At 44.7% G+C, this 15,049-nt stretch overlaps 1 protein-coding gene across 7 annotated transcripts in view; it reads right to left on the bottom strand.

Moving 5' to 3' along the window:
• The window catches only part of Ranbp16 (Ran-binding protein 16), a 180,261-nt gene that overhangs the window by 98,850 nt on the left and 66,362 nt on the right, over window positions 1-15,049 (bottom strand). For all 7 annotated transcript variants that reach the window (XM_075877168.1, XM_075877164.1, XM_037427078.2 and 4 more), the window contains one exon: window positions 7,914-8,055. In XM_075877168.1, coding sequence (XP_075733283.1) covers window positions 7,914-8,055 — 142 coding nt within the window. The remainder of the gene's footprint in view (window positions 1-7,913; window positions 8,056-15,049) is intronic.

Raw genomic sequence — 15,049 nt, forward strand, 5'->3', positions numbered from 1 at the left:
TGAGGCCAATTGCGAATGCACATGAGCAATAAAACGGTGGCACAGTTTTATTCCTTTTAGGCAGCTTTCTTCAGAAAGGAAAGAGAAAGCAAAGGCAAAAAAATGAAAAGAAAACATCATGGACAAGAAAGATTTGACCCCAATAAAGTTGTTGTTCATTTTCATGATCAACTTGGTTTTGGTTTATACGAATTTTGAATACAGTTGAGCCCGCTTATAACGAACCTGAGCGTGACGCGGCATCCCCTCACTGTATCCCGAAGTTCGTAGTAAATGAAACACAGCTTTTAAAAAAAGTTGCGAGTGAAAACACAAACTTTTTTGCCCCAAAAAGTCCGTGATGGTAGTGCTTCTAAGAGCAAAAGCGATAAGGGTGGTCTTAAGTTCGTTTAAAACAGAAGGACACTCGTTCGCCGAGGCCTGTGGCATAAGCTGCGTGAGGCACTGGCTCCCAAGTTTCGTCGTTCTCGCAAACCGATTCCTCCAAATCGCTCTCGCCACGTACTTCACAATTTCCCAATCCGTGCACGGTTCAACAGTGTCGGCATCATCATCGGCTGTAATTAAACCATCGCGACAGATGTCCCACCTGCTCTCCCAGGTCAGAGTCGATGACGCGCCGCCACAGTTCGGAAGCTTCAGGCTCGGCATCGGGCTCCACGTCGAAAAAGTCGGCCTCACGAGAACGGTTTCACGCGCATGTAGTCGTCACCGCCGCCCACAAAATATTCACCATCTCCACAAATGAATACCGGGACATTCGAAGCGGCAAGATGACTGCGAGGTGGTCAACAGCTATGAGCAAGCGCTCCGCAACGCGGCACCTACCACGCGGATTACGCTCAAGCCAAGCGGTCACACTTTCGACGTTTTGTTGAGCGCAGGAAAAAGCTGCTAGTCCTCCCGTCGACAATCATGACCACACACGCACATTAAGTGCGAGCAAGATGCACACACGTGACACACGTACCGCCAGACTGCGTAGAACAATCTGAGCTCGTTTCCAGTCAGAAAACGAAACTAATTCGAGCCAGCGTGGCGGGCGTCGCGGAGTGGTGGAGACGGGCGAAGGGATTGTGATCAAGAGAGGAGAGCAGACTTGCGAGAGAAGGACAAGGAGTTTCGATAAAGAGAGGGGAGGATGCGGCGGGAGAGCGACCTTGAAAACCAAAACACACGGGAAGGAGGCAGGTTGGGTAGCTTGCTTGAAAGGCCGCGGAACTCACACGTAGAAAATCTTGGAAAGAGTGCCTGCGCGGGCAAAATGCAAAGCATTGCCGCCTGGCTCGGTGCACGCGGCGGTGTTCGAAGAATCGGCGGCCGTGGTCAAAAAATTGTTTTGTTGCGCCGGCGGGTTTGCATGGCCTAACGAACTTCGATATATCGCGATTCATTCTGCGCAGATTAACAGCCGTTCTCGCGCTTCCGCACGCGCGCGGAAGGCATGCTGAGTTGAGTGCCAAGTGAGCGAGAACAAGTCCTAAACCCAAAACGAATCGCAAATCATCAGAGTCGGTGGGGTAGCGTACACGCGTGCACTAGCGCAGACTATCCGATACAGTCGGTGGCCGACAATGTTGGCAAATGGTCTGGTCACTTCAGGCCGGCGATGTCAACGACAGTACCAGCGATCAAAAACAGGGTAGATGGCTGACTGAGCTTCGAAAGATCGGCGGCAGTGTGAAAACACGGGCCTCGTCTAACGAAGCGGGGTGCTCAGATTAGCGGGGGGTGGGGGGTGTACAAAGTATGGAGGGGTGCGTAACAAAAAGCTGTCGGGGAGAGCGGCCACTAGATCGTCGCGGAGGCGGGGTCGGCGTTTAACAATGAATGTATGGGCGCCTTGTCGATGCCCGATCAGTGGTCAAAATTGGTTTCCCGGGAAGTCGCCAGACCGCTGACTCGGTTCGCTGTAACCAATCAGTGGCACCCGAAGACGTTTGTTGTAAGTACAATTTTGTGCCACTGAACTAATGTATATTTTCACGGTCACGCGGATATTGTTCCTTTTAAACTAAAGTTCATTTTTAGTGGGGCTGTTATATGTGGGCTCGATTGTAATACAAATATTTTGTGTTCTCCCAACGAATTCGTATCAAGACTCTGCTGTAGTTGCTATGAATGGCTTGGCTTCCTGTGTTGCAGAAGAAAGGCAATCTGAGTAGTGTAAAAAGCAAAAACTGCGAAAGGGCACTGATTGGTGGAAGATTGTGCTCAGCACGGTACCTTTCGAGGAGCAGTGACCTTGAAGCTGGCACGAAAGAAGCGAGGAGTTCGCATGAAAGTGACCAAGAACAGGGACTGGTGTCCGAATAGCTCACAATAGAGAGTGAAAGAAGAGGGGAAGGCAGGGGCTGCTTTCATAGGGCGAGTGTGGACGTCACGGAATGCTATGAGAGTTTTGCACTAGAAAGCGTCTGAGGTTGTGTTTGCTGTGCTTAGAAAATAATATACATAAATACCTCGTTAACTCGAAGTCGTGAAAACCAGGGAAAGTTTCCATGTAAATGAATTTTCGAGATAAGCAAAGTAGCGCTAATCGCTGGGAAAGATCTGCACTTCTCAGAAAAATCCCTACTACTTACTTGCTCTTCAGCGGCAGTTTCTAATGTTTCTTCTTGTGCAGGTTTAGAGACAAAAAATCAACACATAAGAGGCTTTAATCGGCTGAATTTTGCTGCACTGCCAATTTATTTAGCAGAGAAAAACTGCCTAATGCTCGTCTGCTTTGCAGTCGTACTCGGGCCTAGGAAGGCGTCTTCCTGCTGCTTGATGTATCGCATCAGTCAATCTTCCCCCCCCGCTGCACTCAACTTTTTTTCGACGCCACACCATCAACACCACTTCAACATTTGAAAACTTCGACCCTCGAACCCGCTTCCGCTGGGTGGAGAAGCTGTGTTGAAATCCATCCAGCACCTTCTGCTTCTTATTCAGCACCGTCAAAAGCGCTGACTAAGGGATGCCAAATTCCTGCACGATGCTCGATTTTGTTCAGCCTTCTTTCTCTGCTTTCTTAATTAGGACAACCTTTTTATTCTAACATTAGCCACTTGCACTGCTTTGGCACCATGCTTGCCCCACTCACACTAAGTTGCTGCTCCTCACAGTCAGCAAAAAATCCGTACCGCTCGGTTTGCGCAGATAAACGAAAATCCCACCTCAAGGAAAATCAAGAGCACTGCACTCACAGTCAGCGAAAAATCTGTACAGCATGGTTTGCACAGATGAATGGAAATCACACCTCAGAGAAAATCATGTGCATTGCACAAAGTGAACGAGACAGAAGGCCTCCCTGCTCAGAAAGTGTGGGCAGAAGGCCTCCCTGCTCAGCGCATGTGACACATGACGTGCCACAGGGTTGCTTGACAAAGTTAATATGTCGCTGGGCTGAGACTTCGCACACTTCGCGTTCGCATAAAGTATTGACGTAGTGGTGTGGCAGCATCGCGTGAATCTTGAGAAATGGTCCGGGGGTAGAATATTCATTCCACTCCCAGTCAAGATTTCGAGTTACATGTAATCTGACCCAAATATATTTTGAGATAAAGGAAAAAATATATATGCAGGGTGGAACACGATAAATGGGCTCGGAAGCAGTTCTAGAAGCAGGCAAAAGTGCTTTCTGTAGCAGACATGGAGCAGCCAAAAAGGCCTATTAAAGCAAGTTTAGAACAGATTTAGCCCCATTCAAAGCACTTGTGAAGCTGCATTTGTTCAATGCTGCATTTTTATACACACAGATAAATTGTGCAATAGCCTCATTATTGCAATAAAAATTATATGGACACTCTCGACGAATTTATGGCGTTGCCGTCATGTCCTGTATAAATTCCAAATTGATAACATACTCACGCGCAACGCATGTTTTATCCGCGAGCGGGGCCGACGAACGCAGGTGAAGCAGAGGTCAAACGATACGGCTAATCTTTGCTGCTCAGAGGGCGTGTGTGATAGCATCGGATACAACCGCCCGGGAGGCCTGTAGACAAAGCCAAGAGGAAGCACTTCGCCCATCTTGGAAGGGCATAAAAAAAAACGAGCAGAGGAGGGGGAGAGAGAGCAGGTGTCGCTCGAGCAACAAGTATGAACTTTACTTCTAAAGGCGTGGTCCCGATCGCAGTGCGCAGGCTAGCTCGGCAGCCATCAGCGGGCGACTCGCATACACTTCTACGTGCTGCACTCTCATCGCGATGATAATGTGCAAAACAGTGTGGCTCTCCTTGTAGGGGTCATATTCTCGTACACCAGCATTTTCTACAGTTAAATGAGATTGTATCCAAATTAAATAACTGCCAGTATCACTTCACATAACCTTATAATTTCTTGCTATCGCTTTCATTGCTCCAGACCTGCAGAGCAACTGCAAATTTTTTAGTTATGTACAGCTACCCATTTTTTCGTTTCGCATTTTACTTGAACGGGCAAGCATCAATTGCCGAGTCGATAAGCGCAAAGCACAGTGGCCAAATGAACAAGAATATGCACATACACTAGATGAGAAGTTATGTGCATGGTGCACCCTGTCTAAACCAGCCCCTTTCTTTTGAGTGCCGTTACTGCCTTACTTGATTTCTCTTCGAAAAAAAATCCATCATGTTATAAAAAAAGTTTACCGGAATGGCAAAGCAATGAATCTGATTGCAACAAATTGTAAGGCTGGCAGCCAATTCTTGTAAATTCAATATCGCGTAACCCTACAAAATGGGGACATATGCTCTTCTCACCGTCTCTTCGCTTTGAGTGCACAGCTGATGGAAGGGTTAACGAGCTATCCACGCTGATGCCTGCCATGATCGCGTGCGCATAGCACTTGCGACTACGTCCTTGGAGGATTACAGTTGCTCCTGGAGCGATCACAGCCTTTACGAAACCGAAACTAGTTAAACCTGCTTATAACGAACCTCCATATAAGAAAGTTCTCGATTTAAAAAAGTTTTAGGAAAAGCTCCTTAGAGTGTGGGTTTGTTCATCCTCCAATGGTTTATGTAGCCACGGGTGGCACATACCCGAAAGAGGAGTCCTTAGAATGTCCGCCGGATGGCTGCACTTCTATATTATGAATACATGATGAAAAGATGCGAGATGGCTATACTTGGAGTGTTCCCTAGATCAACGAAAGGACGGACATACAAATATACGGACGGACTAAAGGATGCACAGACAGACAGAGGGATGGACACACAGACGGGCGGACAGACAGACAGAGGGACGGCCGCACAAACAGGCGCACGGATGGATGGACGGACGGACAGACGGAAAAACAGATGGACGCATGGAGGAACGCATGGACGGACGGATGCACCGACGGTCACATGGATGGACGGACGCACAGAAAGACGCATGTACGGACGGAAACAAGAACGAATGGGCGGACGAAAGCACAAACGAACCGACGAATGCTTCGCCCCACCAATCATCATTCACTTCGTGGATATGCTGTGATTTTTTTTTTATTGCCCGCCGTCGCTTCATAGAAGCACATGTATTTGTGACCTTTATGTAACAAAGTAACAAAGGGAGACAACCTTTATATAACGAATTTTTCCCACGGACAGTCTAGGAATTTCACGCCGAATGATGATATAAGCATAACTACATCTTCCGCGGGTGCCCGCCGCCGATGAAGCACGAATGAGCGCGAGCCAGCGTTGCCACCATTCTTGCCACTGCAGGTGCATATGCACAGATGTGCCGCTTCTCTCAACGCACTATGGGTTGATTTCGCACGTGTTTCCACAGCTGATTTTGAGTGCTGTGGTGGCAACATTTGGTAATGGCAACTCTCGGCCATTATGCTTTACCTGGAGACGAAAGTCGAAAGTCTTGAAAGAAGTTGACCAGAGAGGTACTGCCATGCAAGACATCACACAAAAGTACGACATTAAGAAGCCTATCAAGTGCAAACAGGTGAACTCGATGACGGTAGTTTTGGGGACCTTCTTGAAAATTCGTTGCTGTGGACAGCAACACCGGTACATACGGTTCGCTAATGAACAGAAAAATTGTGCAAATGGTCCGGCTAGTGGACGACGACATAGAAACGAGCCGCCACCGAGGACTACGGACGTTGTTGCAGGTCTTGCTCTTGCACTGCGATTTTTATGTTTTGTTGAAGACAATGCTGACGGAGCACTTCAACATGTGTAGCGCTTTGAAAACTTGCCAGCCGCAGCAAGGTTTTGCCAAGAGAACATAACAGACTATTTTCTTGGAGAACTGTCAGGTTTGAAGCAATAAAAGTGCAAATATTTGCGCATTTTGCTTTTAATTGAAATATCATTTAATTTGTCTTTTTAGGTTCCCGTGAACTTCATATTAACGCGAGTCGGCTGTACCTGGCTAACAGAGAGGGTTTAACTTGAATTTAGCACGATGCAGTGAGCGATAGAAAGAAAAAATGATAAGTGTACCCTCTAGAGACAGGGAGAGAGTGGGCCATGAACGAACGAAGGTTAAGAATATTTATTTATTTATTTATTTATGAATACTGCAACCCTAACATAGGTGTGGCAGCTTGGGCTAGTTGGTATGGCATGACGATAGTTATAGCGCGAGAACAAAACGACGACACAGAGACAAGAAGGACACGAAAGACACGAGCGCTCGTGTCTTTCGTGTCCTTCTTGTCTCTGTGTCGTCGTTTTGTTCTTGCGCTATAACTATCGGCCTAACATAGGGTTTTGGCAGGGTGGATATACCTTTGATAAGTTTACAAATCGGCAAACAAATAAATATAAAACAGGTAAGGCATTTACACACTTGCATAAAGAAAAAAAAAAGAACAGTGGTTTGTAATAAACCGGCATAACAACATATAGAGAAATGAGCGCTAAATTCAAGACGATCACAAGTGGAGAATGGTTGCAGTGATTGAAATAAACAACAGGAGCACATGTCATAGAAATTAGACACTCGCTGCTAGAGCTGCGCAGCAAAAAGGTTCAAGGATGACTGGGAAACAACTTCGTTACTAAGGTTATTCCATTCGGTAATTCTCCTAGGGAAGAACGAATACTTGAATGTGTCATTACGGGTGGAAAATGGGGTTATTGTAAAGGCATGCCTCTATCTTGTGGTATATCCTGTGGACAAATGAAGTATATGTGATAAGTCTAACTTAAAATAACCTTTAACTAAATGAAAGAAAAATTTCAATCTTAATACTTTATTTCGTTGAGTAGGTGTTGGGAGGTTAGCTTTTGCTAATAAACATGTTATTGAAGTACGACCAAAACTGTTATACATAAACCTAACAGCTTTCTTTTGAATTTTTTCCATTTCACAGATATTTTCATAGTTGAAATCAAGATGTAACGGACATGACCAAGCACGAAGCGCATAAAAGCGAGAAGCGCAATTCATTAAGGGTATGCAACTTATTTCCAAGAGAAGGCCAACGCACGAGGAGAAAGAAAATTAGGTAGGCAGCTGAGATGAAGTTTGCAAGTATAACCTGGCAGCAGAAAGCACAGAACCGGGTTGGTTGGCAGAACATGGGAAAGGCCTTTGCCCTGCAGTGGGCGTAGGTAGGCAGATGATGATGATTAAATTTAGTAAAGCTGGGGTACTTGAACTTTCAGGCCTCCAGCAACCTGAATGGCTTTTCCAGAGTGTCGGAGAACCCTAATTTTTTAAATGAAAAAGTCAATCTGATGCGGGGGAGGGGGGTCTGATGGCTTCATTGAATGCAAAATGCAATGCAAGCTTTCTTATTAGGTGCCAATGGCAGTAAAATGTGAGCAGGTTGCATTCATCATGACCACTCGTGGAACCCTGAAATGCCCTTCATAAACCTCAGGATTCCACAGAACCCAGTTTAAGAACCCACGTAGTAGGGCAACACCTTCCCGCTTTTTCCTCACAACTAAGCATCCTCGAAATCTCCACATGAACAACAGAAACGCGCATACCTTGGATGTTTTTGGAACTTGGTCACCAACGTAGATCTTGCGAAACTGCTCAAAAAAACTCAGTAGAGCCAGCTCCAACCTTTCTCCAGAGCACGAACCCAAGGGGAGTCGAGAGTCTCTCAGCTGCATCAGCTGCAGAACCCTACAAGAATGTAACAAAGCAACAGTTACTATTATTGCTATGTGACTTATGACTGAGTCGGTTTGACAAATAGAAAAGTTAATATAATTAAGCCTGGTCCCACACCTTGTTTCTAGCACATCAATGACTGTGGCTGCCTTCAACCTTTTACAAAACGGTAGGACTGTGAACAATAATATTTCTTGTTTACGAAGGATAAAGACGGTTTTGCTTAAAAATCCAGTGTCACTGAAGTGCATGTCACCAATTCCTTAACACAATGAAATTCATGATGATGACGACGAAGTACCACTTTGAGAACTGTAGTCACTACTGTATTTCAACCTATAGTTACAAAATATTTCGAAAACTGTATAGGGAGCTTGCATTAACAGCAGCGACACTGTGCACTATGGGTAGGCAGCCATTTTTTTGTCAGAGCTTGCATTAACAGCAGCGACACTGTGCACTATGGGCAGGCAGCCATTTTTTTTGTCAGAGGTGGCAGGGAAGAACAGAAGTGCAGCCTTGATCGAGAGCAAGCGCGACGAAAATGCAACTCCAAGAAGTGTCGTGCACGATGTCAGCCTCACTGAAGGACTACACTGCAACACTATGCCAGAAAGAGCTCGAGCAGTACAAAAAAGCGACGACAATTTGCTGAGTGGACCCATTCACCCTTCGTGCGGGCGACTGTGTGACGTGGGCTTCTGGTTGCGCGTCGACAGTGCCAATATTCACAAATTTATCGTTTCGAGGAAACGTTTGATTACCTGGCAGTGGTTAGAGTCGAGAAAGGCCCTCTAGGGCCCCAACATTTTGACGAGTGGCTGAGTGGGGGAGCCGTGAGTGAATGATCGTCACTCAAGTAAGACATGTTAAACTATTTGATTTTGCCGTAGATGCTAATTTTTGTTCCTGTCCAGGTTAACCACTCTAAGTGCTTTAACAAGCGCCCCACCGACGTCTTGTTCATGGGCAAGAGCGATGGTGAGGTCCCTGCCACGCACTGCACATGCATGGCCGGGAACGGCAAAGCCTCTCCTATCTCACTGTGCTGTGATTTTATGTGGAGTGCGGCGTACGTGCACGAGAAGAGCGCTCCTCAATTTAACCTGTCTTGCTTGAGTGACGACGATCACGGTGTTGGTGGCGACTTTCTTCACCCACGGCTCCCACACCCAGCCGCTGGTTACAACTTTCTCAACTTCAACCCCGTCTGGGTAAAAGTTGTTCTCGGAATGAGGAATTCGTCAACATCGGAGCTGTCAACGCACGGCCACAAGTTCACGTCGCTAACACAGTCGCAAGCACGAAACGGGAATGAGTCAATCAGCCAAGTCTCCTCTTCTTCATACCGCTCGAGGTCTTAGTGGCACAGCGTTGCGGTATAGTCTTTTGGTGAGGCTGACAGCGTGCATGACACTCCTTGGAGTTAAATTTGCGGTGCACTCACACTCGATCACACCAGCAGCCTACGCATATGCTTGCAAACACGACTGTGCTGCTGCACTCCCCAGCCGCATCTGACAAAAAAAAAATGAATGCCTACCCAGAGTGCATAGCATCGCCAACATTCATGAAAGCTCCCTACATAAGCTGTAGCTGCCTACAAGCTGTATACCATCAAACATCTATATAATGAGCCAGGATATACTCAAATATTGGTTAAAACGAAGTAAATGAAAAATATTCTTGCAATAGATATAGTGTTAGAAGTATACCTTTATAACGAATTCTCACGTATAACAAACTTATTTTCGTGTAAGACGCAACTGTGTCATAATAAGGTTTGAGTGTACTATACATAAAGACGTACCACAATGTTTATTTCTTGAAGCTTGTGAACATTAATTTCAAATAAAATGTGCAATCCTAGGCCAATTTTTCATTTTGTTACCATATTACACTAGAGATGCTTTGTAAATGGCTGCCTCATTGCCAAAAGCTACTTCGATAGTAATTGCAGTCGTATTTGATTCGGTGTCATTACTATTAAATTTGTATTTGACTTCCTTCTAGCATTCACGATGCCCCCACCCCTTGTGCACATGATTGCAGTGGCATCACACCACTTCATGCAACACAAGATTTTGATGACAAGCTCTGGTGGCAGTATTTGCCACGATAGGTTTGCTTTTCGCAAATTAGAGGAGAAACACTTGCCTGGAATGCAAAAATATTTTTCCAAATCAATTTTTTAAATTACTTTTCAATAGTATAGAGTCTGAAAAAGCAATTTCTAAAACATTTCAGATAAGTAATGCACGTTTGTCAGTTATAGGACCTTGAAGTCAGTTTCATGAGCATTTCTGCCCACAAACGCATCTCAAGTAGTTTTATTCAACAGCACACCACGCAGAAAACATGTTAAGCAGCATAGGCATTTTGGTCTCACTTGAAAGACACTTTTTTTAGACGTTCCTGAAATAAGAACGTTTTTCGTCTGGCAAAAACTAAGCCATCATGCTTTCAGAAAATGTACTCGCACAGCATTGGTGCATTTCTATTACACAGGATAAATGCTTCCTTCCAACATTTAAGGATTCGTCTGCTAAAGAGTGGAGCATCGTCGCTTAGTCTACCATCTGGTGGAGATGGCTGACTGACAACAGTGCAATGGCAGGCAGTCATCAGAGGTTCTTAATTGCTCATGCATATGACAGGAAATGGTATTGGCAGCTGCAAAAACACAGCACATCACCAGCAAGACCAGAGTGAAAGGAAACTTTACTACCGCGAAAAATGATGACTATGTGCCTGGTGGCTTCTACAATCATAAGAACATTAATTCATGCCTCCTCCCATTCAAAATAAGAGCTCCCCATGGTTTCTCCACTCCTTTTCTCATTTTATCAAAACCCCATTTTTCATCACATAAGTTGATGTACAGAATATCTGTTGATATAGAAGTCAAGATTTTGATGATTCTAACAGTTTTTGAAATTTTGGGCACTGATTGGTGCAAGAACACAAAAAAATTACAACGGTTTCATTTATAGTAGTGATTTATTCAGCAGTAAGATTAAGCAACAATCTTTGATTTTTATAAACTGCACTTTTTAAAGCCATAACTTCCAAATTGATACTACAGCTAAAAATAAGTAATGGTTATAACACAATGTCTGGTCTTTATAGAATGCAGAGATATCATATACATAAAGTGTTTTTTGAGGAAGCTGTTGGAAGGCTGGTAGAATGCAAGTTTATAAAACAGTCAATATCTTGAAATTCATGCACGATAGACAAAAAGCAGTTGCTTTTTTTTTTCAGAAATCAAATATACACATTGTGTGAAATTTTCAGAAAAGTAGTTTTTGGACCAGTGTCTCCCTTGAACACCAAGCATTATTTGCATTTCTTTTGGCTTTAAGGGCCAACTCCTGCGATTTATTGACCATGTCAGGATTATGGTGCTTTTATGTTCCTTAGACACTCTTCTCACGTGCCCGATAACTGAAATGCTCGAAAAATCCTAAAATAATTTTTAATCACCGAAAAACCGCAATATCGAAACCAGTGATGATGATGATGATGTTTGATGTTTTGTGGCGCAAGGGCCATTTCATGGCCTAAAAGCACCAGTTCATGTTACAAGAGATATGGACAATGATTGTGATAAGCGGCTGTATATGGGCCATAAAATCCCTCGCTCTAATGCGGGTAAAAACATAGAAGTAATAAAAACATGACCATGCATTACAAAAGTTTGTGATAATAAAAACGATGATTGACATGTATGGCATTAGCACAAGTGCCTCCATCATTCACACCCTTGCGTCCAAGGGCCGTGAGGCAAGTGCTTTGTTCAGTGTAGCCACCGCAGCGGAGACCTCTCGGGAGAGGTCGTGCTACGGAACTCCCGGGTATATAATACGAAAAGTATGAACCTCTCTTGAAAAAAGCTAGCAATGATTTATGTGTAAAAAGTGGTTCCCTACCAACAAACATTGCAGGGTGAAGGGGTATCTGCTGTCGGTAGGGTAATGGAGAGTGTTGTCTTCTTAGCGTGTCTAACTCCTTCCACGGGATCAGAATGTGAAGTACGGTGAGCGCTTCTCCACATCTTTCACACAAAGATGGATCGCCACCAGACAGAGGAAATGAATGTGTAGCGTATGTACGTCCCGTTCTTAACCTTGTGAGTATAACTTCTGTATGGCGTGATTTTGATACTGGCAGCCAGTGACCAAGTTGCGGCTTGATGATATGCAATTTATTACCTGTGTGTGTGTCCCATGTGTTCTGCCAATAATCCCTGAGCTTTTACTTTAAAAATGCTTTCAAGTCGAGTGCAGGAACTGGTATCGATGTATCGGTAGCGGTTTTGTTGGCAGATCCAGCTAGCTGGTCCACCAGAATGTTGCCTTGTATTTCACGGTGCCCTGGCACCCAGCAGACTACAACATGCTGCTTGGATGAGTAGACTGTGCATAGGAGTGAATAAAGTGAGACAAGGACAGGGTTTTGTGCTTTTTAGGTGTTTTCAGAGCTTTTACTACGCTTAGGAAATCTGTATATGTTATTGCCTTCTGTAGTTTTATTTGCTTAATGTGTTTAACGGCCGCAAGTATGGCATAAGCTTCGCCAGTGAAAATGCTTGTATCAGAGTGCAGAACGCCGGCTTCCGAAAAGAATGGGCTGACAGCTGCGTAGGAGACAGAAATGTTAGGCTTTGAAGCATCCGTAAAGAACTCAGGACATGTGTATTCATGTTGTAGTTCAAGGAAGTATGCCTGGATATGTGTGATTGGTGCATGCTTTGTAACCTCCAAAAAAGACACGTCGCAATCTATCGCCTGCCTCTGCCACTGTGGCAGGCATACTGCGGGAGCCATCAAGCGGTGTTCGAGTGGCACACCGGTTTCCTTCGCTAAGCCCCTCACACGGAGTGAGTAGGGCACTCTCATAGAAGGCCGTTTTTCAAACACAGCAAGGCTTGACATGTCATTGATTGTGGAATGGGATGGGTGACCCCTGTCTGCGTTTACATTAAGATAATATTTAAAAGATATGTAACACCTCTGTAGATGGAGCGACCATTCGTTTTATTCCACGTACAGGCTCTCTACGGGGCTAGTACGAAAAGTACCCGTAGAGAGGGGAATGCCTAGATGATGAACAGAATCAAGCATTTTAAGGGCAGTAGGTGTCACAGACTGATATGATATTGCCCCATAGTCAAGGCGGGTACGTACGAGGCTTTTATACAGATTCATTAAACACTTGTCGCTTCCCCACGTAGTGCGAGACAACACTTTTAGAACGTTCATAGCTTTTATGCACTTGTTTTTTAAATATTTGATGTGTGCTTTGAAGGTTAGCTTGGTGTCCAAGATTAGGCCTAAGAATTTGTGTTCGGTATTAACGGAAAGATGTTTCTCATGCAGTTCAATATCGGGTTCAGGATGAATACCTCCCTTCATGGAGAAAAGGACACACGTGCTTCTCTGTGCATTCAGTCGGAACCCATTTTCTTCAGCCCAATCGGAGACTTTGTTCAAACCAAGCTGAACTTGGCGCTCACACATGGCCAGATTGCAAGATCTAAAGCCAAGCTGGACGAGAAAAAGTGTGCAACTAAGTACACCACCTTGTGGCACGCCTGTTTCTTGGACAAATGTTTGTGAAAGCACGCTGCCTACTCGAACTCAGAATGTCCGGTTTGATAGGTAGCTTTCGATTACAGTAAACATCCTGCCATGCACGCCAAGGTGGGACAGGTCTTTTAGTATTCCAAAGTGCCATGTTGTATCATATGCCTTTTCGATATCAAAGAACACAGAGAGAAATAATTGCTTATGAACGAAAGCGTTTCTGATCTGTGCCTCAATACGAACAAGGTGGTCGGTGGCGGATCTACTCTCTCGAAACCAGCACTGAAATGGGTCGAGCAAATTGTTTGTTTCAAGGAAATGTACAAGTCGGCAGTTGATCATTTTTTCGAAAAGTTTGCACAGACAGCTTGTAAGCGCAATAGGCCTGTAACTTGAAACTAAAGAAGGGTCCTTGCCCTGTTTCAAAATGGGAATAACAACAGCTTCTTTCGAGGAAGTAGGGATAGTGGCAGAGAACCAAATAGCATTGTACAAACAAAGTAAGGTTTTTTGAGTTTCGATTGGTAGCTTCTTTAACATTTCGTAAACCACACAGTCAGAACCTGGAGCGGAATCACTGCAGGAGTTCAGTGATGTTTGGAGCTCAGCTAAGCTGAAAGCTTGGTTGTACGCCTCGTATCTCGTACATTTGTGTTAGAGTTTTTGCTTTTCTATTTTTGTTCTGTATTTTTGGAAAGCATCAGTATAGTGCGAGGAGCTGGACACCCGCTCGAAGTGTGCAACGAGGAAGTTCGCCTGATCTTCCAATGTGTCACGCTGTGTGTTTACCAGTGAGAGTTTGTGTGCTTGTCTTCCTGCTACCCTACCAACTATGTTCCAGACTTTAGCCTCCTGTGTGTATGAATTGATCCCTGACAAAAACTCCAGCCAGCTTTCTCTTCTGGCCTGCCGACGTGTTCTCCTGCCTTGAGACTATTTTCTTAAAGCAGTCAAGATTTTCGGCTGTTGGTGAGTTCCGAAGCAACCTTCATGCTTTGTTTTGCTGCTTGCACGCATTTTGGCACTCAAGAGTTGCACCATGGCACACGTCGTTTTCCAAAGTGTCCATTCGTTTGTGGGGTGCATTTTGTTGCTGCATCAATCAAAAACGAAGTGAAGTAGTTGACAGCAGCATCAATGCCTAAAGTACATATGTCGCACCAACTTAAATGAGTAATGGTATAAAACTGTTCCCAATCGGCTTGGCTTATTAGCCATTTGGGAACCTGTGGCGGGCATTCAGTTGATGTAGGTGTGCTTAAAACTACGGGAAAGTGGTCACTTCCGTAGAGATTAGTGATGACTTTCCAGTGAAGTAGAGGCATAAGCGATGGAGATACTATGCTTCGGTCTATTGAGGAATAAGTACTGTTAGCGAGGTTATAATAACTTGTTTTTTTTTCGATTCAGAAGACACG

Source organism: Rhipicephalus microplus, chromosome X, assembly GCF_043290135.1.
Source record: "Rhipicephalus microplus isolate Deutch F79 chromosome X, USDA_Rmic, whole genome shotgun sequence".
Taxonomy (NCBI): domain Eukaryota; kingdom Metazoa; phylum Arthropoda; class Arachnida; order Ixodida; family Ixodidae; genus Rhipicephalus; species Rhipicephalus microplus.